At 42.1% G+C, this 23,357-nt stretch overlaps 1 protein-coding gene across 1 annotated transcript in view; it reads left to right on the top strand.

Annotated features, from left to right (window-relative positions):
• The window catches only part of KCNK17 (potassium two pore domain channel subfamily K member 17), a 31,512-nt gene extending 11,437 nt beyond the window's left edge, over nucleotides 1–20,075 (top strand). Inside the window, exons 3-6 of the mRNA XM_049833386.1 lie at nucleotides 7,708–7,822; nucleotides 15,797–15,963; nucleotides 16,526–16,694; nucleotides 19,732–20,075. Coding sequence (XP_049689343.1) covers nucleotides 7,708–7,822; nucleotides 15,797–15,963; nucleotides 16,526–16,694; nucleotides 19,732–20,042 — 762 coding nt within the window. The 3' untranslated portion in view covers nucleotides 20,043–20,075. The remainder of the gene's footprint in view (nucleotides 1–7,707; nucleotides 7,823–15,796; nucleotides 15,964–16,525; nucleotides 16,695–19,731) is intronic.
• Nucleotides 20,076–23,357: the final 3,282 nt, after the last annotated feature.

The raw sequence follows: 23,357 nt of genomic DNA, 5'->3' as shown, positions 1-23,357 counted from the left end.
TACCTATGTGATCAGGGAGAGGACATGACGAAATGGGATGGAAAACCTACCTCGGTCCTAAATGCACAGGTATGTGAGCTGCGAGGGGAAAACCACCACAAAAGGGGATTCTACCAGGAAAAATGCCGCTCCAGTTTCCAGAGTTAGAAGAGCTGATCTTATTTCCAATCCTCTTGAAGGGAATTCTGAGCCAATTCTATGAGAAGTGAATACTGAATACTCTGACCAGAATTAGAGGGGCCCTGCCTCCAGCCAGGTGGAGGAGAGGGATAACTGGGTCTATTGGACTGTGTGGATTCGATGGCCTGGCATGTCAGACCCACAGGAGTCTAAGGCTCTAGTAGACACCAGTGCACAGTGCACTCTAATGCCATCAAGTTATAAAGGGGCAGAACCCATTTGTATTTCTGGTGTGACAGGGGGATCCCAAGAGTTAACTGTGTTGGAAGCTGAAGTAAGCCTAACTGGAAATGAATGGCAGAAACACCCCATTGTGAGTGGTCCAGGGGCTCTGTGTATCCTTGGCATAGACTATCTCAGGAGGGGGTATTTTAAGGACCCAAAGGGGTATTGATGGGCTTTTGCTATAGCTGCCTTTGAGACAGAGGGTACTGAACAGCTGTCTACCCTGTCTGGTCTCTCTCAAGACCCTTCGGTTGTGGGGTTGCTGAAGGTTGAAGAACAACAAGTGCCAGTTGCTACCATGACGGTGCACTGGCAGCAATATCGTACCAACCAAGACTCTCTGATTCCCATCCACAAGTTGATTTGCCAACTGGAGAGCCAAGGAGTGATCAGCAAAACTTGCTAATGAAAAGGAAACACAGGCCGCCTTAGGTGTTGCGGGGTTTTGGAGAATGCATATTCCAAATTACAGTTTGATTGTGAGCCCTTTCTATCAAGTGACCAGGAAGAAGAATGATTTTAAATGGGGCCCTGAGCAACAACAAGCCTTTGAACAAATTAAATGGGAGATTGTTCATGCAGTAGCCCTTGGATCAGTCTGGGCAGGACAAGATGTTAAAAATGTGCTCTACACTGCAGCTGGAGAGAATGGCCCTACCTGGAGCCTCTGGCAGAAAGCACCTGGGGAGACTCGAGGCTGACCCCTGGGGTTTTGGAGTTGAGGATACAGAGGATCCAAGGCTCTCTGTACTCCAACTGCAAAAAAAGAGATATTGGCAGCATATGAAGGAGTTCAATCTGCCTCAGAAGTGGTTGGTACTGAGACACAGCTCCTCTTAGCACCCCAACTGCCAGTGCTGGGCTGGATGTTCAAAGGGAGTCTCCTCTACACATCATGCGACTGACACCACGTGGAGTAAGTGGATTGCACTGATCACAGAACCGGCTTGCATAGGAAACCCCAGTCACCCAGGAATGTTAGAAGTGATCACGGACTGGCCAGAAGGCAAAGATTTTGGAATGTCACCAGAGGAGGAGGTGGCACGTGCTTAGAAGAAGCCCCGCTGTATAATAAACTGCCAGAAAATGAGAGGCAATATGCCCTGTTCACTGACGGATCCTGTCGCATTGTGGGAAAGCATTGAAGGTGGAAAGCTGCTGTATGGAGTCCTACATGACAAGTTGCAGAAATTGCTGAAGGAGAAGGTGGATTGAGTCAGTTTGCAGAGGTGAAAGCCATCCAGCTAGCGTTAGACATTGCTGAAAGAGAAAAGTGACCGGTGCTCTATCTCTATACTGACTCATGGATGGTGGCAAATGCCTGGTGGGGGTGGTTACAGCAATGGAAGCAGAGCAACTGGCAGTGCAGAAGTAAACCCATTTGGGCTGCCGCACTGTGGCAAGATATTGTGTCCCGGCTAGAGAATCTGGTTGTAAAAGTATGTCATGTGGATGCTCATGTTCCCAAGGGTTGGGCCACTGAAGAACATCGAAACAACCAACAGGTGGATCAGGCTGCCAAGATTGAAGTGGCTCAGGTGGACCTGGACTGGCAACATAAGGGTGAGCTATTTATGGCTTAGTGGGCCCATGACACCTCAGGCCATCAGGGAAGAGATGCAACATATAGATGGGCTCATGATTGAGGGGTGGACCTGACCATGGACACTATCGCGCAGGTTATCCGTGAATGTGAATCATGTGCTGCAATTAAGCAAGCCAAACGGTTAAAGCCCCTGTGGTATGGAGGGTGCTGGCTGAAATATAAATATGGGGAAGCCTGACAGATTGACTATATCACACTCCCACAAACTCGCCAAGGCAAGCGCTGTGTGCTTACAGTGGTGGAAGCAACCACCGGATGGCTGGAAACATATTCTGTACCCCATGCCACTGCCCAGTACACTATCCTGGGCCTTCAGAAGCAGGTCTTGTGGTGACATGGCACCCCAGAAAGAATTGAGTCAAACAATGGGACTCATTTCTGAAACAACCTCATAGACACCTGGGCTAAAGAGCATGGCATTGAGTGGGTATATCATATTCCCTATCATGCACCAGCGTCTGGGAAAATTGAGCTATACAATGGACTGTTAAAAGCTACATTGAAAGCAATGGGGGGCGGAACTTTCAAACATTGGGATACACATTTAGCAAAAGCTACCTGGTTAGTCAACACCAGAGGATCTGCCAATCGGAGTGGCCCTGCCCAGTCAGAATTTTCATTTACTGTAGAAAGGGGTAAAGTCCCTGTAGTACACATAAAAAATATGTTGGGGAAGACAGTCTGGGTTACTCCTGCCTCAGGCAAAGGTAAACACATTCATGGGATTGCTTTTGCTCAAGGGCCTGGGTGCACTTGGTGGGTGATGCAAAAAAAAATGGAGACGTCTGATGTGTGCATCAAGGGGATTTGATTTTAGGTGAAAATAGCCAGAATTAAACTGTGTGATATTAGTTGTCATATAACCCTGCTACTGTATGTTATCATTACTATAATTATATGCTATATCCATAGTACTATAGTAAGAATCACTTGGATCAAGGAAGAAAAACCTGTGATAAAACTGAGCGAAGCACAGTAGTGATGGAACCAGAACTGACTCCACTCCAACATGCAACCGTCCAATGGTGCACACCACCCTCCTGCTGTGTCAAATGTCATCTGCTCGTCACACCGCACTGAAGCCCAATTCTGCTCTACCGACTGAGAGGACTTTGCACCATCCCTCCTGCCCAGACTGGTAGGACAGATAGAGCCCAGAGTTGGAAACTAAATGAACTCAGCAAACATTTTATGAACATAACCCATGAACTAAAGGAATGATGTGTGTATACATATATATATTATTGTTCATATGTCTCAAATGGATGGAAAGGTGATGATGATTGATCAGGATGTAACTAAAGGTATGGGAACTGAGCATGATGTCAATGGTATAGAATAAGTGGTGCATACTGTCCTAGTTTCAGCTGGGATAGAGTTAAGTGTCTTCCTAGTAGCTGGGACAGTGCTATGTTTTGAGTTCAGTATGCGAAGAATGTTGATAACGCTGATGTTTTAAACCATGACATTGGGGTCTTTAGATGAGGCAAATACTTGCTTTTGAACACCTCATTTGAGGTGTGACTTCTACTAGGTGCCTTTTAATGCATTAGGTTTTGGAGCAGATACTGTACAAATGACTAGCCTAATTAAGAGAAAAAGAAAAACCCCTAGCATTTCAGGTCAAATTGAGTGTAATGCAAAAAAAATTTCTCTGATTCTCAAAAAGGCAGCTAAGGCAACTACACAGATGTGACCCAACATGTATGATTCAGTTTCTCTTCAGTAAACTTGGAACCTACAGTCCAAAATATACTTCATGTTTTTCTGAAAATCATCAGCCGAGACCTATCACTAACTCTTCAGTGGGAAAGCAAGGAGAATTCAGATGTTCTGTTAGAGTATTTATTAGCTGGGTTTTTCCTGTGTTTTGTCAAAAATGATAAACCACTTCTCATTTTTCTCTGAAAAAAAGCACTAACCAAAAGAAGTGGTTTAAAGGAACATCTTAAATTAGGGAAAGTATACACTGATGTCTTCCTTAATGCTCTGTCAGCCTTCAGGAGTTTGCAATCCAACATCTTCCTGTGCCAGAAGTAAATTCTGTGTTTTAATAGCTATCAACAGATTTCTTGTTCATGAATCTACCTCTATGGGCACAGCTGTAGGAAGGCAAGCTCCATTAGTTCTACTGTCCTCAGGAGTATCAACCCTTAATTTTCTATAATCATTGTTGCTGTGTCAGAGGTTGATTCTAGATACTATAATAAAACATTTTTTACTTAAAGATACCAGATTTTTTTTTCTTGCCCCCCCTTTACAAATCTTCCCCTTTAAGGATGTGTTGTGGTTTAACCCTAGCTGGCAACAAAGCACCATGCAGCCACTTGCATCCAGCAGGAGGATAGGGAGAGAATTGGGGGGGGGGGGGGGGGGGGGGGATATAAAACTCATGGGCTGAGATAAAGACAGTTTAATAAGACAGAAAAGGAAGAAAATCATAGTAATGGTAATAATAATGATGATAATATAATTAAAATATCCAAAACAAGTGATGCACGCTACTGTTGCTCACAACTCACCAACTGATGCCCAGCCAGTTCCTGAGCAGTGGCACCTGGCCAGCTTTCCCTCCTGTTTGTATGCTGAGCATGCTGTCCCATGGTATGGAATACCCCTTTGGCCAGTTTGGGTCAGGTGCCCTGGCTGTGTCCCCTCCCAACTTCTTGTGCCCCTCCAGCCTTCTTGCTGGCTGGGCAGGAAAAGCTGAAAAGTCCTTGACTTAGTGTAAACAGTACTTAGTAACAACTAAATACATCAGTGTGTTATCAACATTTTTCTCGCACTCGATCCAAAACATAGCACTATACCAGGTACTAGGAAGAAAATTAACTCTATCCCAGCCAAAACCAGGACAGGATGGCATCAGTAGCTCTTTCTTCCTAACAGTAATGAACTTGACGTTTCTCCATGAAGTGTCTGTTTACTTAAGTGGCTTTGATTTGTATGAGTATTCAGTGGTCCTCATAGCTGACTGTGACAGGTGCTGTGGGCCTGAATGGTTAATGATGTTATCTGGATCTTTGATAACAAGATTTAACAAAGAAATGCTTAGCCAGAGGCTTACTGCTGAAGGCTTTAGAAGACTTACCACGAACATGCCAAGTGCCTCAGTCCTGGAAAGGAAAACAGCTGGCAGCTGCAAGCTCAGTGCTTGCTCTTTGCCAATGAGTAATAGTCACGTGGTACCTTCCTTCCCATCGAGATGAGTGCAGGATCATCATGCTGTTAGTGCAAATACTTTAGCCTATCTGTAGGCTCTTAAGACAAATGCTGTATTTAGTAGCATCACCTCAGGGAAAGTTAAGATCTCTGAGACACTGTGCTGTTATAAATCACTGCAAAGCTAGCATGGGTGCTCACAACCGCTTGGTCTCTTGGTCTCAAACTATGCATAATGGAAGTGGTGCAATGATGTGAAATTAAACATTTAATGACTTGGTTACTGCTGCTTGCTTCTCTCATAATGTCTTGGACAGGCTGCTTATTTCCCCTTTCTGCATGAAGAAATTTCCATTTCTTTGGGCCGATTCAGCCACAGTTTCTTACAATCCTCTCTGGTTCTTAAGTGTTTCTGGCTTTAAAAATGATGTTGTGTATAATTATTATCAACTGAGCTTATATCAGCAGGACATGACTCAGGAGAATGGACAACAAATATGCTGCACTTGTAGGTTTTTTGAGTCTATCTGATCAAGCTGATAATAAATTTATGAGAGAGTTGGGCTGTTGCTGTTTTACTTCTTATAACTGCAGAGATCACGGGCTACAGAAAGAAAGTTTGAGAGAATAAGAAGGCTTTTAGTTTCAAATTTAACCCCTGGTTTCTGGAGGGGAAAAAATACAGGTCATCTGTATAAATGTCTAGTATCTCCCTTGCCACGTGGTTTAGTTTGGGAGTTATTTTATGTTAATGGAGACTGTGATACCCGACTAGACAGTTGTCTGCAGAACTTCTTACAAATCTTGAACCTGAGGTCAAGTATTGTCAGAGATCAAGAGCAGAGAAATGTCAGAGCCTGCATCCCGTGCAACCTGACAAACTTCAATGCAGATACCAGCCCTGGAAGAAGGCGGGGGGGGGTGGGGGGGGGTGGGTGGGGTGGGATTACACACAACTATTCAAAAAAATCCTGCTGTAGGCTTCCTGATACAACCTTTCTTCTCTCTTTTTTTTTTTGTTGGGGGGGGGGGGTTCGATTCTTTCATGTCAGTTATGCTTCATACTAATTCTTTCTGTGAGTTGCTCCACTCAAGTTACGGCAACGGTTCACAGAAGGAAGCATAATATAATATAGCATCTGGTCCTTAGCCCTTTTCAGCACAAGGGCTCTCTGCTCTGTCTTGTGCAGAGAAGAGCTTGTTATCAAACTCTAATAGATTATGTGACCCTGAATGTTTTAAATTGCCTTGAGTTATGAGTAAATGAAGATATTCCTGACAATGCAACTATCAAATGGTGTTTCTCACTTGAAAAACTACATACTCTGAGCTGCTCCTTGTTCTTAGTGTGAGAACTAGTAGCTCTGAAGAAAAAGAGATAATGGTCCTTGTAGTTAAGCTGCTGCTTGGGCTCTAGAAACTGTTTTTAATTCACAGCCCTGTATAGTATTATATAAATCACTTACAGCATGTTACATCAGTAAAATGGGACAAAGCTTTGCTTTGCAGGCTTGAAGTGTTGTTTTGCTTGATGAATGTATAAACTATAACTTCGTAAATCTCACAACTGATGCAAATCTAACCTGATAGTGATTCCTTTTATTATCAATGGTGAAAGCTTTATCAGTAGCCTTATTGTTAGGATAGGGATAGTATTATTTGGTATCTGGATGTCTTTCTCAGTAGTGGTGAATTTAGGTATTCTTGGCTACACTTTGCATTTAAGGATTATCAGCTCTCAAGGATTCTTGGTCAGTGGGTGTGAAATGTTTAGTGTATGTGCTGTGATTAATGTTGTTTTGGACACAACTTAGTTCAATGTCATTAATTTTATTACCATGAGAAGGTACAGTCAGATGTGGGTACTGTTAAGACATCTGATATCTTATTTTGGCATAGCTGCACACTTCAGCATAGTGACTTTTGAGTCTTTCCCAGGTGGATTGAACAGAATCAGGCATCATAATAATCTAATCCATTTATTCATACTTATAGTTCTGATGTGGAGACATATTGCCCGATACTAGTAGACTGGCCATCCTGTGTAGTCTCCATCTCCTACATCATGCCATATACACTCCTCTCCATTATTGGTGAGGGATCTGTGTCATTTATATGTGCATGTATATTTGCTGCTCTGGTACTTCTGTTGTCAGAATATCCCATCTGGAAATACTTTCTTTTCCTAATGAATATGTCATAAGGCAGGCTTAATAACTATCTGGCTAAGCTTTCTCTAGGTAGTTCTTGTTCTCCAATGTCTTCCACATTTACCTGTATGATCTACCATGTGCATGTGCAACTCTCTTTTATTCTGTAGATGCTCTTTCCTTAGAACCAATATGCTGGCTTTTGGCTTTTCTGACCTCTCAGCTCTTTGGTCTCTAAGGCACAGGATATCCCCTATTAAAAGGGAAGCAACAGAGTGGGAAGTAGTTGTAGTTTGTGACTTTACCAGCCAGCACTGGAAATGCTGGTCACGTGAACTTGCCACAAGGGGGTTTGTGGGATCTCAAATTATTGTCTCTTTGCAGGGCATCATCCAAGCTTACAAGAGTGGCATAACCATCCAGGGAAACACCACTAGCCTGGGCAGGTGGGACTTTAGTGGGTCTTTCTTCCTCTCTATCTCTGCAATAACAACCATTGGTAAGAGTTCCCTGCTTGCAGGGCTGCCTCATGGGTGGGAGAGGAGTGGGAATGAGGACCTGTACTATCAGATGCTGCTCCAGCCCTGTGGGGCTTCATGTAGCTTGTCTATATCATACAACAAGTAAGCACCTATAAACCTAGCCCTAGAAAGCCTTTGTCAGTGCTAGCACAGTAATGATCTCGAACTAATGAGATACAGGTATAATTAGCTCGGTAGATATCCCTACTAAGTTACGCAGCTTTTGGGGCCTGACCTTCACAGTGCTGCACTGCCTGTACTTTCCCAAGCCTAGTGCTTTCTGAGAGGTCTGAGGTGAATTGTGCATTGAAATGAACTTCTCCTGTTATAAGGAGAGGGGATGATTTTTAAAAACTCTTAATATTGGCTGTTGAATCTTCGGAGGCTATATTTATGAATTATTCCTTCTTATTACTACCTGTATTGGATGAGGATCTGCTTGTTTAGGTGACAGTCAAGTAGCTAGATTAATGAAACAATTCAATTGAGTCAGGTTTCAACAAATTAGTAATGCAAAGACATGAAGGAATGATTGAAATAAGCGGGGGGGAGAACAGAAACAATAAAAAGTATTTAGGTACAGCGTTACTTAAGGCAGATGCTATTAATTATTGTCAGTGCATGTCCCCAGTCCTCAAAACCATTAATAACTTGCCCTGATGTCTTTTTCTTACTGTGTGACTCAGTATTATAAAATCCATGGGGGTGGGGTATGTGGAGAGATGGTTGCTGAATACCAAAAAACCCTCACAGGTTTCCTGATTTGTGTTGAATCTGTCAGCTCTCTTCAGTTTCAAGTACATTTTTAGATCAAGAATTTTCTTTGTGCACCCAGGTGTAGCATTCTTTTGATTTCCCTGATCGTTATTGAAGAGAGATTGACTTCAGAACATTAAGACCCCAAACAAGTGCTGAGAGGGAGAAAGAAGGGAGGGGTTTTTTACCGAGAGGTCGGGGGGCTCACCTCCCTGTGACTCAGTACATCTTTCTGCCCTGCTCTTTTGCACGTGTACTGTTCTGGCTGGGAACTACGTTTGGTGTGTTGTGCTACCTGGTACGGGTTGTACCAGATGATGGCAGTGGAGGCTCATTAGACAGGACTACACAGGCTGTGGGTTTCCAGCGAAGAGCCTGGCCAGTTCCTTCCAGCCTTTGGTAGAAATCAGCTTGCTTTGCCTCAGGAGTTGATCCTGATCGCTTTCTGAGCTGTCAGAGTGACTTTGTTTTACCACAACCAATTTAAGTTAATGACATTCAAGAAGAATCAAATTTGTCATGTTAAAATATAAGGGGGTTTTGTGATGTTGGCAGAGATCTAGACTAAATGTTTCTGGCTGTTACTCCATGAAAGCTTAAGCTACTTTTTCATTTTTATTTAAGTAAACTCCTTACCCTGAAGGTGGGAGGGGGTGGGTGAGGAATGACTTGATAGCAGGGAGCAAATATAAAAAACTGTAGTATTTTGTTCTTTTTATCTCATTGTTTTAAAGCTGATGCTGTGACTCTAGGTACTTGTTCATGATTTTTCAATTGTGGAGTTGAGAATGCTGTACAAGTCACCTGTCTGCAGAGAACTTCAGACAACTGGGTCCTTGATTTTGCTTTTTCAAGTTAAATTGTTAATTGCATACAGGCTAGGGTCTTAATGCTCTGTTGATAACAGTATGTTGTAGAAGATGAAAATACAGATAGCCTCACAGAGCCTTGCCTTGAGCCTGTTACCCATCCTCTTTCTTTATGCATGTTCTTGAGACAGTGGCTGGTGCAGCCTCATTGATGCAGGCATCACTACATGACTGAGAAGGATAATTGATGATGTCAAGTAAAGAGACAAGGTCCTTTCCAGAGAACTCAATGAAGTTTAAAGGAGTGACTTCACAGTAGGAAGCTTCATGTACAAGGCATGGCTATGGGTTAAGTGACACAATTGGGAAGGTTTTTTGAGAAGGGTTTGTTGAGGATTTTGTGCCTTATGTGGCAAGGAAGAGCTTATCCCAGGCTGTGAGTATGGAACCATTGAAAGCAGGTCCAGCTTCACAAGGCTGAGATTTTTGGCCAATCTCATAATCTGAATAGAACTGCATTTATAACTTTTGATCATGTGGGATGGGCAGCCCTGGCCTTCTGCTGATTCCTTCTTCCCACTGTTATACTTCTGTGCTTTCTTCATTGCTGTCTTTTTCCATGTCATGTCATCCCAGATCTTGTATGTTACTGCATTTTCTGCAGATGTTTCCATAGGAACCCTCTCCAATGCCTTGAAGAGTCATCTTCAGAGTTCCTTTAGAGCTATAGTACTAAACATGATTAAAGAAAGAGAAGCTAACTTGCTGCTGGTTTTATCTCTCAGATGTCTTTATCCCCTGCTGACGTAAAGTCTTTTCTTGTCTTCACTCTCTTCCTAGTTATTTTGGGCTAACAGGGTAGAGGTCAAAGCAAGTTCAAAGTGGGGCATGAGGTGAAAGTTCCTAAAGTCAAATGCCTATGGGGTGGTATAATTTCAGAGAAGGTGCTAGCGAACGGATTTGTGATGAGACTGAGGTTGGTTGTGCTAGCCTAAGAGTAGAAGGAAGTATTGTCCTCTCTAGCCTGAACGTCTACCTTTCTTGAGTGGATGGAAGTTATTACCTAGTGCTGCCTTCCCATTTTCTGGTGGCAAAGCTAAGTACTCATTTGTATGAATTTCAAAGGTCCTTTTTTAAACATAAAGTAGGGCAAGTAAACCATCTCATGGTGAAGAAAGGAAGGAAGGGGAAGACCTTCCTCCTGTCCTTCCCTTCTCTGGTTAACACAGTATAGTAGGTCCTAACAGCAATGCCCCAAAGGATTGGGGGTTAACAAAGAGGCAAGGAGCAGGCTATTGAGTGAGGGGTGGTATTTGGTACATTACACACATTTTATTATGTTGCCACAGATGATTCCTTGGGGGGGCGGTGGGCGGGGAACAACAGCTAGTCCAGGGCTGTGAAGTCCTGGCAGTGTAGGGCTTTGGGCCAGCAAGAGTTTCTAAGACTTTGACCCTCTTTAGTTCAGCTCAGCCTGTGGTGGAGCTGCTCAGAAATGGCCAGGCTTCTGCCCATTGCTGGCTGATGTTCCACTGGGAAATCCAGTTAAAGCGACTTGATGTCTCAAAGCAGTTAAAACATGGAATAACAGCCTAGGGCCACTTTCACATTTGAATCCTCTATGAACCTCAGGTTTGTGTAGGGGAGTTTTCTGCTGAAGAGTCCCACACCTTTGATGCGTTGATCTTTTCCCTGCTCTGTGGCAGCTGGCAGAGCTGCTCTACAGGCTTGGCCAAGTGGGATGTGGCACAATGGTCCATGGGAGGTCACTGGTGGACGTGGGGACAGCACTCACAGTAACATCCTCTGAGCTGTCTCCTGAGCACTGGCAAAGTTGGTCTGCTTTCCTCCATCTCGTTCTTTTGAGACTAAGCCTGCTATACAGCTTCCAGTGTATACACAGTACAAATCTAACAAAAAGAAGATGACTGCAATACTCATCCCAAGCATTTTTCTGGCCTTTCACTCACTGAGGGAGCATGCAACTAAATTTTGCTGTTGCCTGGAACTTCATAGGGCTTAAAATAGTTAAATAACTCTGTTCAAATGTGGTTTTCAGTCTACCACCCTTAGTTATTGGTCTCTACTTCATCACAGCACCAGCTAAAATGAATAGTGATGGACACCTCCAACACACACTCTGGTTCAACCTACCAGGGTCCCAATGAGAGTGTTCTGAGCTCAGTGGCTGTGTCCAGCTGACAAGTGTATCCTGCACTTAGAGCAGACTTGGTGAGTGTAGTGTGAAATCTCACAAGAAGCTTGAGAAGCCAAGCAGGTTCATTTGGTATATGTAGCTAGTGCTCACAGAGACATTTGAAAGAATGAGTGAGGATAGGAACTCCTGACTTGCTGATGTTCAGTTGAATGTAGGTGGTATCAGGTTTCCTGGTACCTCAGAAGGTCTCTAGTGCAACCTTCTGCTTAAAGCAGTCAGCTATGAGGTCATACCAGGTTACTGAGGGCTTTATCAGGGACACCTTTCAGATAAGCTGGGCCCATTTTCAGGAACCAGGCGAACACATCCTAAGGCTGTGTGAGTAATCAATAACTTTGGGGGTTTTTTTCCTAGTTTGTCTGCTGTATTATAAGAAGACATCTTTTCCATCTAAACTGAATTTGAGTATTTTTATTTTTCTTATTGCAACATTGGAATTCATCATGAACAAAAACTTTCATTTAGCCCAGATTAAAACATTCAGGTTACTTGTAGGGAGCACAAGGGAAAGAAAAGTTTAGATCTTCTGAAAAGTATTGGAGGAGGAGCTGGTGGTAGAAGCAGCTCTGTGGTTCAAGCACTCCCTGAGGGTGTAGGAGACCAGTATGCAATTTCCTTCTGTGCCTGGGAGAGCAGGATTGTAGCTCACTGGAGACCACCCCAACTGCGAAGTGGAGCATCTTTCTCTGATTATTTAAATGTGTAATGCAAAATAAAATAATTCTAGCACTGGCACTCCTTGCTGAACTGCCCAGTGGCTCTGTAGATCAGACACTTGTGTGTGAGGCAAGACACCTGGCTCCCAGGCTTTGCTGAGTGTCTGGGTGTTCAAAGCAAAATACGGTCAATAAGAATGTTCTCTAAATTTGGGATTAGGTCATTCCTGTGGGAAGTGATGGCTTGTATCCACTCAGGCAGGAGAAAGAATTAAACCAAATCTCCCCAAAAATGTGTTTGAATACTCAAACAACTGCTGGTAAAGTTTACAGGTTAGAGAAGTGACTCTTCCTCCAGCTTTTTTTTCTTTTTTTTTTTAAATCCTTCCCCACCCCCCCACCCCCCCAGCTGAAATTATTTGGTGAATTTGCAGATGTTTTTCAGTCTATGAAAGACATATTTTTGTTCTAAGCACTTTTTGTTTAAAATACTCTTTTACCTCGGGGCAGTGAGAATGGGAGTCAAACCTCCCATTGTGGGTAGCAGGAAGTCGCAGTTGCCTCAGCTGAACTGGGAGCACTGCAAGTAGGATACTGTCTTGTGAATGAAGAGATCTTTTATTGATCATCTGTTAATCACACATCAGTCTCCTCCTCTTAGCAAGTCTGCAGAGCCTCTGAATCCCTTATTTGTAGGAATGTGAAGGGCAATCAGGAAAACAAAGCTGAATTTACTTAATATGTGTAACAGAAGCGCATGAGTTGAAGCATGTGGAAATGAACATTTGGAAATAAGACCACTCATTTTGCTGCTTCTAAAGAAGATTAAGTTATGTTGCACTTTATTTCAAAATGAGGGAAGCTATACAGGCAGTTATTTAATCCAGCTGCTTCAGTGAAAATGCTTACGCTTTGACCTTTATGTAGTTTTTGGTGAGCATCCCTCAGTGTCTCTTGGCACAGGCACATACTAGGTGACATCCCAGTAGCAGGCTTATGAGGGATGTGACACAGCTGCCAGTGTAGTTTGTCTTGGTCTTTGAACTTGGTTCAGATCTTCTAATGTATAAGACACCGCTTACCCTCATTCCATTTACTGAAGAGGGTAAGTCCCAATTACCCATTCCTGCTTGAGTTTTATAACAATTTAGGTTTATATGCAAGTAGGTTGGCATCTCCTTGTCTAGTGTGTCATCAGCCAGGCATAAATTGCCAGCCACTTTGCATAATCTAAAGTCTCCTGGGCTGTTTGATCAAACTTTGTATCCTGTGTAAAAAGCTACTGGGACGTGGCTTTTTGGCATATTTACAGCAACTACTCACCAAGTCTTCAGGAAATCATCTTGAGCTGCTGAGCCCAAGGGAAAAAGGACCCAGATAAATTATATGCAAAGCAGATGTAGTGTTTGGTGTGCTGGGCTTACTGTACACATTGGACCTTCTTACATTATTGAATTTGCTGCTCTAAATTACGTGCAATGTACAGCTTAACCTTAGATGCTCTCCACTCAGCACTATGTAGGATCCCCAAAATCCTGAAGGCTGCTGTGCTTCACAGAGTGGGCTGAGATCATGGACATTTCTTTCTCTCTTATCTGATGTTTTTCTTCAGGGACTGGATAACCTGGAAAGCTATGGGAAAAAGAACTGCCCAAGGCATTACATAGTCTTTTTAAACTTGATATAGAAGGGGAAGAAGAAAAAAAAAAATAAACAAAAAACCTTGGGAATGACTGACTATAAATGTATGTGACTCATGTTCAGACTCCAGCCTTACAGTAAGCATAGGAATTAAGCACTGGAATTAAGGCTGCTCTACAGTCTTAGTTTAGCCACTTTGTATCTCAAAACAACCTCTAGCTATGTAACGGCATCCCATTTTTTCTGGGAGATGCTCTTCCCCTTCCCAGGGACAGACTGCTGGGGCCATTGTTTTGGAGGTATATTGTATGTTACCACATACATTAAACCCAGGGGCTCACAAGTCATTCAAGCCTAAAATTGTTGAGGGAAAGTCCTCCAGGTAGTAAAATTTTGAATTTGTGGGAGTAAGAGTGAGATGAAAAGACAGCCTATATAAATGCTCTGAAATTGTTTGCTGCCAGACCTTTTTCTGGGGGTAGTTTGCCAGTGCATGTGCACAATTAACTGTTTGCAGAGTTGTCCAAGGTGAGAGATTTTTTTCAGCACAAAAGTTGACACTGAACGCCTAGATATCCCAAGCTCAGAGTTACACACCTTTCTACGTTGTTGGTTGGTGCTTACTGCAGCTGGTGTGGGACAGAGTTTAGTGAAGGAATGGGTACTCCATCTAGTCAACCATGGATATTTGCACTCTCACTTATGTACAGAGCCCAGCCTTTAGACTTCTCCCTCCTGAGGGCTGCTCACTTGCCCTGGGGCTACGCCACCTACAAGCTTGGTAGCAAGGCGTCAGTGGTGGGAGCACCTCTGTGTTTGCATTGTGTCAACAGTTGGCTGTTGCTGGGACAGGGTATCATTATTTGTGGTGAAAAGATAAGCTTTGCCAGGTTATGTCCATCTTGTATATGGACAAATCTCTAATGAGTGGAAGTGATTTTGAAATGTAGTCAAGGCTATAGGTCTTTGACTGGCTAAGTCACTGTTGAAATGCTTGTCATGTGCTAGTCCTTCCCCTGTTTTAAAAACATCCTGTGTAATAAACCAAAGTTAAATCTGACTTTCCTGTGGCATAAACCACTTGAAATTACAGAAGTGCAAGTCTGCAAATTTACAGGACATTTTTAAAAGAAAATGTGGGGAATAAAAACAAATATTGCAGCAGTGATGTTGAAGCCATGATGATATAAGTATACAAGCAAGGCTGTGCTTGCAGGGCAGTACCTTTTATTAGACCAGTTTATATGATTAGAAGAAAAAGGTAAAATTTCAAACATTTTTTTTCTTTAGGTCTGAAATTGAAGCATTTTATTCAAGTTAAATATAATTTCTCTGGGTTTACTGACTCTAGGCAAATGTTTTGACAATTTAAGCTTAAGGTGTATTTGGTTCTTGTGGCGCAAGAGGAGTATAAGCAAAGAGGAAGTGTTAAGTTCACTAGTCCTGTGGGACAAAGGTAGAAAAAGCTTGTTGTTAATTAAAACACTGCTGTTGTGATTCAGAGACCATCTGATATCCATGCAGGATCATTTACCAGCAAACCCCATCCCAACAATGCCTACAAAGGCTGAACTAAATGGAAGTTTTGCATTTACGTCAGATCCCAGCCAGGACAGTGGGTAGGGAAGAGGAAATTCACTGGTAAATGGAAAAGGAACTAAACAAAATTGGCAGGGAAAGAAATGTTATTTTCCAGCCTACAATAGGATATGACAAACAATGGATGTAGCTTACAGTTATTTATGAAAAAGGTCCTTTTAGAGCAGTGACCTTCTCATCTAACTTTTGTAGAAGATGGAGGTTCACCCCTCCAGGGGAGGAGGGCAAGCAGACAATATGCTCAGTTTAACACCTCATTCCTTCCCTGCCTAGGCTATGGGAACCTGAGCCCCAGCACTGCAGCTGGTCGAATCTTCTGCATCTTGTTTGCACTCTTTGGAATCCCCTTGAACCTTGTAGTCTTGAACAAAATTGGGCAGCTAATGCTGTTGGGGGTTCAGCATTGTGCCCGTTGCCTAGAAGAGGTGTTTCACAGACAGGTAAGCAATGTGGACAGATATGCCTCACCCTCAAGTTCAGGAAAGAAAAGACAGAAATGGCATTGTCTGGTATTTGGGATCCTCTGACTAACAAGGACAGCCTGCCTACCTATTTGGCCAAAAAGACAATAATACTCAGGAATAACTGGAAGCAAATAAATTTAGTTTATGACAGCCCTATGAGGTGTCAGATAAGGTTGTTTATTAATTGAGGGAACTTCTGTGATGAATGGCTTCCCCTACAACAGAAGTGCCAGAGCCTCAGAGTGATGCACAGTCCTAGAATATCTGGTCTGTTTATCATCAGTCATAGTTAGAATTGCATGTGTAAGTTACATGGGAACATTGTGAAATAGGCTTTAAACTGCTATGAATTTAGGACTCGCGAAGGTGATGCCCAGTTTGTGTTGACTGGGAGAGCCACACTGTTTATTCTAGTGAAATGTCATGAATGTTTGTGTGGCTTTTATGGAGTCCAGCATCATCTTCAACCAGAAACTGAGCTGGGCTTTCCCTGCCACCCTTCTTGTGACAGTCTCTTCCTTTTTTTCTGTTTTACTAGAAAAAAGCTTCCCTCCTGATTAAGACCTGTGCACTGGTAACTGGTTTGTTATTGTTCCTCCTGCTACCTCCCTTGTTGTTCTCTGACAAAGGCGGCTGGTCTTATGAAGAAGGCTTCTACTATTCCTTCATTACCCTCAGCACTATAGGGTTTGGAGATTATGTGGTTGGCGAGCAGTTCATATTTCATTGCTTTCACCTACTAAACATCAAAGCCAAATGTGTGGCGTATGAAGCTCCCAACTTGGCTGTTTTAAATCACTAGCAATCCACAAACCTGGTGATAAATATGTTCTGGTAGGCATTTGACAGGTTGGAGAAGACATGATTTCTGAGTTAGTAATGCCACCTGTGGAAGAGCAAAGAAATCGTTTCCCAGACAATGAGTAATCTTCCAGCATTCAGGTGATCTGTCCCTTGAATGACTACAACACCAGACTGGAGTGCTATGTTTTTAACCACAGCAATCACTGGTGGTGTGCTTGGTGTGCTCCAGTGCATCAGCAGTGACTAGTTTTAAGCAGATGCTACTCTGCATCATCGTTAACAGACAGTGACCATTTCCTCTGTCAAACCCCCAAAGAACTGCTTTCTAAAAGGCAGCTTAAGTCATTTAGGTGTAGACTGTCAGGCACCAGGCACAGCCTAGTTTTGGTTGCCAAAACCCTTTGCCAGAGGAAATGGGTTTGGACCCATGCCCAATGCATTTGCTGAAACACAGGACACACCTTTTTGATAAAGACTTTCTCATTAAAAACAAATTGATTATAGAAACACATGCACCCTTGAATCGCTGGGAGACAGAAAGACTAAACCATCTTATTACAGATCCTTTATTTTCTTTTCTTTGTAGTGCTTGCTTGATGCTTGGACAACTTAATGGCGGTTACCTTAGGACTTGTCTATAATGCATCAAAGTTACAACTAGAGCTTGTGTAGGCATGCTTAAATGAGCTGGAATCAAGTTAGCTTGGGTGTAAGGGTAGCCAGATGGAGCTTAACAAAAGCTAGCCAGTTCAGCATTTTCCTACGCTGATTTTTATAGATGATGCTGAACTCTGTGCTGTGGCAGCTTTACTTTTCTCACTTTCTGATAACTAATTTTGAAGCTCTTCACTAGTGTACCTCCCACTTCCAGGCATACCTTCAGCTGTGTGGTACCTTTGTAACAGGCATACCATCATAGTTACACTAGGTTCAGTATGGGAATATGTCGGTGACCTGTGGTATATAGAAGCAAACCATTTTGGCCTTAAAATTGTGTGTTTGTGGTTTATGTCTCAACATAAAAATAATCAGGGTCAGGGCATAGGTTCAAGTGACTGTCACTATTCTGTGACTGTTATGCTGTTTCCCCACCAGTGTGATCCCTGGTGCTGTTCTGGACCAGGTAAATTCTGGGGGATATCATGTGCCAGGAGTGGTGCTTGATGTTCACTTTGGACACAGCTGCTCTGTTTTGGGGGAAATATACGCCAGGCTATGGTACTTGGATTTGAAGTCACAGAGAGGTCCCTAGCCTGTTTTATTTAGTAATGTTGATGTAGCTTCTCTTACTGGCCCTGAAATCTGTTAATTTACAAACTCAGTAAGCTGTTCTATTGTACACAGGGTGCCAAGTAGGTCCTAAACTGCTTCTGATCTTCTTATCCCTGAGACTGTACTTATCAGATGGTCTCTGTGGATAAAGCATTCTCCTTGGAAGCCTCAAATAGCCCTTCCCTCTTGTTTTCATTTATTGTTTAGAAGAAAACAATTTTTAAACCTTTGAGTTTAGCATCAGTGAAAGGTGCTTGTTTGAAGGATGAATATAGTACTCTTCCTGGTTGAAGTCACCTTGATGTAGAAAGCTATCCCAAAGAGTAGTTACCACAGAAGTGGTTGGTAGCTCCCAAATATTTACCAGTGGCTTAGTGACAACCTCAAAATGTCTTGTGGTCCCATTATACTGAAAACACATACAATGTGTATTATGTAATATATAATAATACCAAGTAAACAGATGTAAAGGATTGGCTGTTTAATATGGCTCCACTGACCAGTTACTACTTATCACAGTCTTGTAGACAGTAACAGTTCATGGACCACTATTTGGGAACTGCTAGTCTGTGCAGGTAACAGTATTCCTACATACAACCAGTCACAGATGATAAATACCTAAACACCTGCCTTTATGGAAGTCCCATTTCAACCCAGCCCTATGTGTACCTTTCATTGGAACATGGTGTGGAGAGTGGCCTCCAAGTTCATGAGGTACCACCTCAGACATATTCATTCCTCACATTCTGTCCTGAAAGTATCAGGTGTTCTGTAGTATCTGCTGTGCTGTAGGTATTCAGTTTCAAAGTTGACGAACCTTCCTAAGGTAAGAAAACTAAATAATGAGACCTGAGAAGCAGTAGAAAAAAGCCTATGCAAAAACTTTGCTGCCACTGATTTGTATCCTGTGTACATGACACGTGTTTGTAAGGGTACCCCAGCCTGCTTTAGAGATACAGCCTGGTAACTTCATAGGGCTGAACTAATTCCTTTGCTTTGCCTGTTATTATTATTAATGTTACTGCTGGCACTGAGCACGGAGAAGCCACTTTGCAGTAAACAGACTTGTGTGTTTGTGTGTGGAAGCACAACCAAAAATACAGCTTTGCTCCAAAGGGATCACAAAGTACCTAGCTGAGCAACTGGACAGAGGTGGCATAGTTTCAAGCTGTCTTCTAAAGCTTGGTTGTTCTTAGGGGTTTTAGGACTGCTCAGGCCCCTTCCCTCCCACTCTTAGAGACTAACTCACTCACTTATATCTGGCTTAACAAGATACATGCACCACTACATAAAACCCGCTTACTTCTCTGCCTGCAGGGGACCCCTGTTACATACTAATACAATATTGTGATGCTGAGTGGCAAGTAGAGAAATGAAACTATGTGCTTAAATGTGAATAATTTCACTTTGACATAGATTTAATTTGGGATTTATTTTTCTTTCTTACGGGTAATCTTCAGAATTCCTAGGGAGTTCTAGGCTGTTGCTCACACGTCATAAAACATACCTGCTCACAACATCTGTTCACATGCTAAGTAGATGGCATACCTGTTTTATATAGAAATCACTAATATTAGGTCATTTTTCCACTGTCTTTGCTTTACATGTGATGTCTACTTTGAAGCACTCTTGATCCAATCGAGAAAATTTTGGGTGATTCTCTTGTAGGGATGAACCCAGACCACACCTATCCAGGCTGGTACAAGAATGTAATCTCTCTGTGGATCCTCTTTGGGATGGCCTGGCTAGCACTGGTTATCAAATTTTGCATCAACTTTCTAGAGAGCTCCAGTGACTTCTGTCAGTGCAACAAGAAGAGCACAGAGATGGCAGAAGACTTAATGGATGGCAACAAAAATAGCATGACAGGACTTCATAATGTGGAGATCTGCAATGACAAAGACACAAAACCAAAAGGACCAGATGAATCTCACACCTACACAGCTCCTACAGAAGCACTCCAGGGAAGAAGGTCTTAGGTTTTAGTGCACCAGAGATGCACCACCTAGAAATGTGGGAATAGAGCTGCCCTGATGTTCATATGGGTGAAAGCTTGCTTATTGAACTTGAAATGCTTCTGTTCTGAATTAAGTGATGTCAACAAAATGTTTCATTTGCAGCACCACCAAGAATTACCAACAGGACTCTTAGCCAAAAGTAGATTTACAGAGATATTACCTACCCTCCCACCTCAATATATGAGGTAAACTTTGATAACTGTGCACAACACTAGCTGTTGTCCTTTTCTTTACATTGAAAGTTCTTGTAGCCTCTGCTTGTAAGCACGGCATTTTGCAAATACCACAACTAGAAAAGCAAGTGCCATTTAATGCTGGAAACAAATTGCATGCTGCTAGAAGACTTAATGAAAAGCACTAAACTCATCTGGCAGTCACTGCTCCATTACCTATATGCTTGTGCTTGCCAAAGGTGGTAACATGCTTTTGCTCTCTGATCATTAGTACATGGATGGCAATGAGGCAGAGGTTGTAAAGGTGCCTAATAGAAACAAATAATTCAGTTTTTTTAAAGAAATTTCTACATCAGAGGTCCACTGATATTAAAAAGAGACTAAGTAGGTAAGCTATTCCTTACTCCAGAACTTATGTAGGCTCATCCCATGTGAAGTATTACATAGACCAAATGTCATCAGTTAAATGTGATGGTTCATTTGGATAGATTTTTATTTTGCCACATCTTGAAAGCCAGAAAAGGAGGACTAGAGGCAGTTTTAAGCACCAGTGGTTCCAACATTATCCCGTGGCCAATGTTAATAAGGGCTACTTTAATCTAGAAACAGACTGAAGTATCTTCAACTGTGATCAAGACATGCTAATCTGATGAACTTCTCATGTCATATAAGTACAACTATCTTTTGATCTGTGGAACACCAGACCTGCTTATTTGGCCTTTGTATCAATCATGAAACAGAAATGTGTTTTTTTTAATTCAATTAAATTCTCAGAAATCTTTTGATAAATTATGCCATTTATAAAGACCCAACAAGAGTCTAACTCCTGCTGCCATTTATATACCCATATCTAATCTTCTCATTTTCTTATTCCTGTTGTGCTGCTTGCATCCTAGAGCATTAACTTCAAAAACTTGACCATAGTAGTAAACCAGAACAACGCATTTGGGTGAGCCTTCAGCTGCTGTGTTGGACCAAGATTCCACATGCACGGTGGAGAAAAGACTGAAAACACAGTCTGTTGGAGTGCAGGACTCTGCAATTAGAAATATCCATAGCTGGATTCACAGAAATGCGGAAAGTGAAAAGTTTACAGTCTTCAGGAACACAAGTTCTGGAACATGTATTATGGAAAAAAGTATTTCCAGAGTAGGCCAGTCTGAGTGTTGATATATGGTAGAGCTCATTACAGGAGAAAATGCAGGAAAGGAATCTGCTGGATGAAATTTATTCTGTCAACCTTTTGTCAGCCTTTTCGTCATTGGCCTTTTGCCAACTCCATAGTAATAAATTATTTCTCAAATACTGTTTCAGTGGGCAGCAGAGATAAGAAAGAGAGGTAGTGGAAATCTCAAGTCATAGTTGGAAAACTGAAGCAAAATAAATACATTTCAATATTTGAACATTGGGTAACTTCTTTAACAGTCTTTAGCATAAACTTTTCTGTTTCTTCTATGTTTTGTGTTATTTTTGCTGATGGATACACAATATAGGTTTTAATAAAGTTTATAATGGGCTAGCCTACAATAAGACCAAAGTGAATTTCTTTAAACCTAAGTGAATTACAATTCCACAGCATAAAATTGATGCATTTTTATGCATATCCTTTGCACCTTCTTTCAGGTGCAAAACTTAATAAATATAACTATATTGTAAAATCTGGATGCCCAGAAGGTAGTAGGAGTTTCTACTGTCAAAGTATGGGAATGACTATGCTAAATCTATTTCAACTTTAACTTGAAATGTCACAGGTTCTGGGAATTTCTACCAGCTCTGCTCTTTGAGAAGGTTTAGCTTGAGAAGAGTTTCTTCTTTTCAATATGAATGTCTATTATATTAATCACATCTAATTCATATTCCCATGTATTTGTAGTTTGTGGGTGAGGTTTTCAAAAGTGCCTTAGAGGTTTGGGCACCCTGGTCCCACTGAAGTGCAAACATAGCTGCATGCCTTAGGAGAGCTAATGTATACTTCTGAAAGCTAAAAGGAAGAGGATCTCTAGGAGTAGTCCTGAAAAAAAAAGAAAAACTAGTAGTTCTTCATAGGTCTCAGTGCTTCCACTGTATGTGAGGGTTCAGCCACAAACCTAAGCATGTGGCTGGGTCTCAAGGTGACTCAATATCTGTCCCAGCAATCCTTGCTTATTCACCTCATTCTGCAGCTGTGCTCTTGTATTACCCAGCAGCTCACAATCAGCAGAGTCCTGCCACTAACTATCTGATACAGCATACTTTACGGGAGGCACATCTGAACTTCTTGCAAGCCACATGTAGCTCCAAAGCTGCAAGTTGCCTGGTTGGGTCTTGGATCACCTAAAAAAATATGAAGTAAGTGAGTCAAATACCATCTCTGCCTGGGTTCTCTGACTCCAAATTAGCATTTTGTCACTTATGAATACTCTTTTATTGACAGTTCTACAGCTAGCTTTTGATGTGGGCAATAAATATTATTGTATCTAAGTCCTCACAAATGGCTGTGCCTCTAGTCTTTCTGTTCTTTATAAAGCTGTGTTGTGGTTAAATGACATGGATGAATTTGTTTCCAGAGGGATGAGAAGAAAGTGGAGTTTTGCAACATGATAAAAACATCATCACCAATGTGTCTACTCTACCAAAATATGAAAGGTTATCTGCTCAAGGGTAAAATAAAGAAAACAAAAGCATGGTGCTGTTATCATTCTTGTCACAGCTGACTTGCAGTCTTCTGTAATCTGCATTGGAAAATTACAGATGCTCCTTGATTGTGTGGTGCATTTTGTTTTGTTTTGTTTTTTTAAATAATGTCTCTTCCTGTTCAGATAAATGTGCAGTTTCCATTAGTGCCTTTGGGTTAGAAATTCACTGCTCTTATTCTTCACAAGTTAATTCCTCCCTGTTGTGCTGTTTTCTTCCTTAGGAGAAGTAGGGGCTGGAAACAGGTTCAGTTAGTAAGGGTAGTTGTAAATATTTATGAAACATCATTGTCCAGAGGCCTTTTCACAATCACATAGACCATAATGTGCTTCTGACCTTTATACAGTTTCCCAGGAAATCAATCCCTTAAAGCAAGAAAATAGGCCTCTCTCTAGCTCCCCTACTCCAAGGACAAGTCCTGGCTTCAGCC

Source organism: Accipiter gentilis, chromosome 30 (genome assembly GCF_929443795.1).
Source record: "Accipiter gentilis chromosome 30, bAccGen1.1, whole genome shotgun sequence".
Classification (NCBI taxonomy): domain Eukaryota; kingdom Metazoa; phylum Chordata; class Aves; order Accipitriformes; family Accipitridae; genus Astur; species Astur gentilis.
Note: the sequence above shows the minus strand (reverse complement) of the source record. Positions and strands in the feature narration are given on the sequence as shown.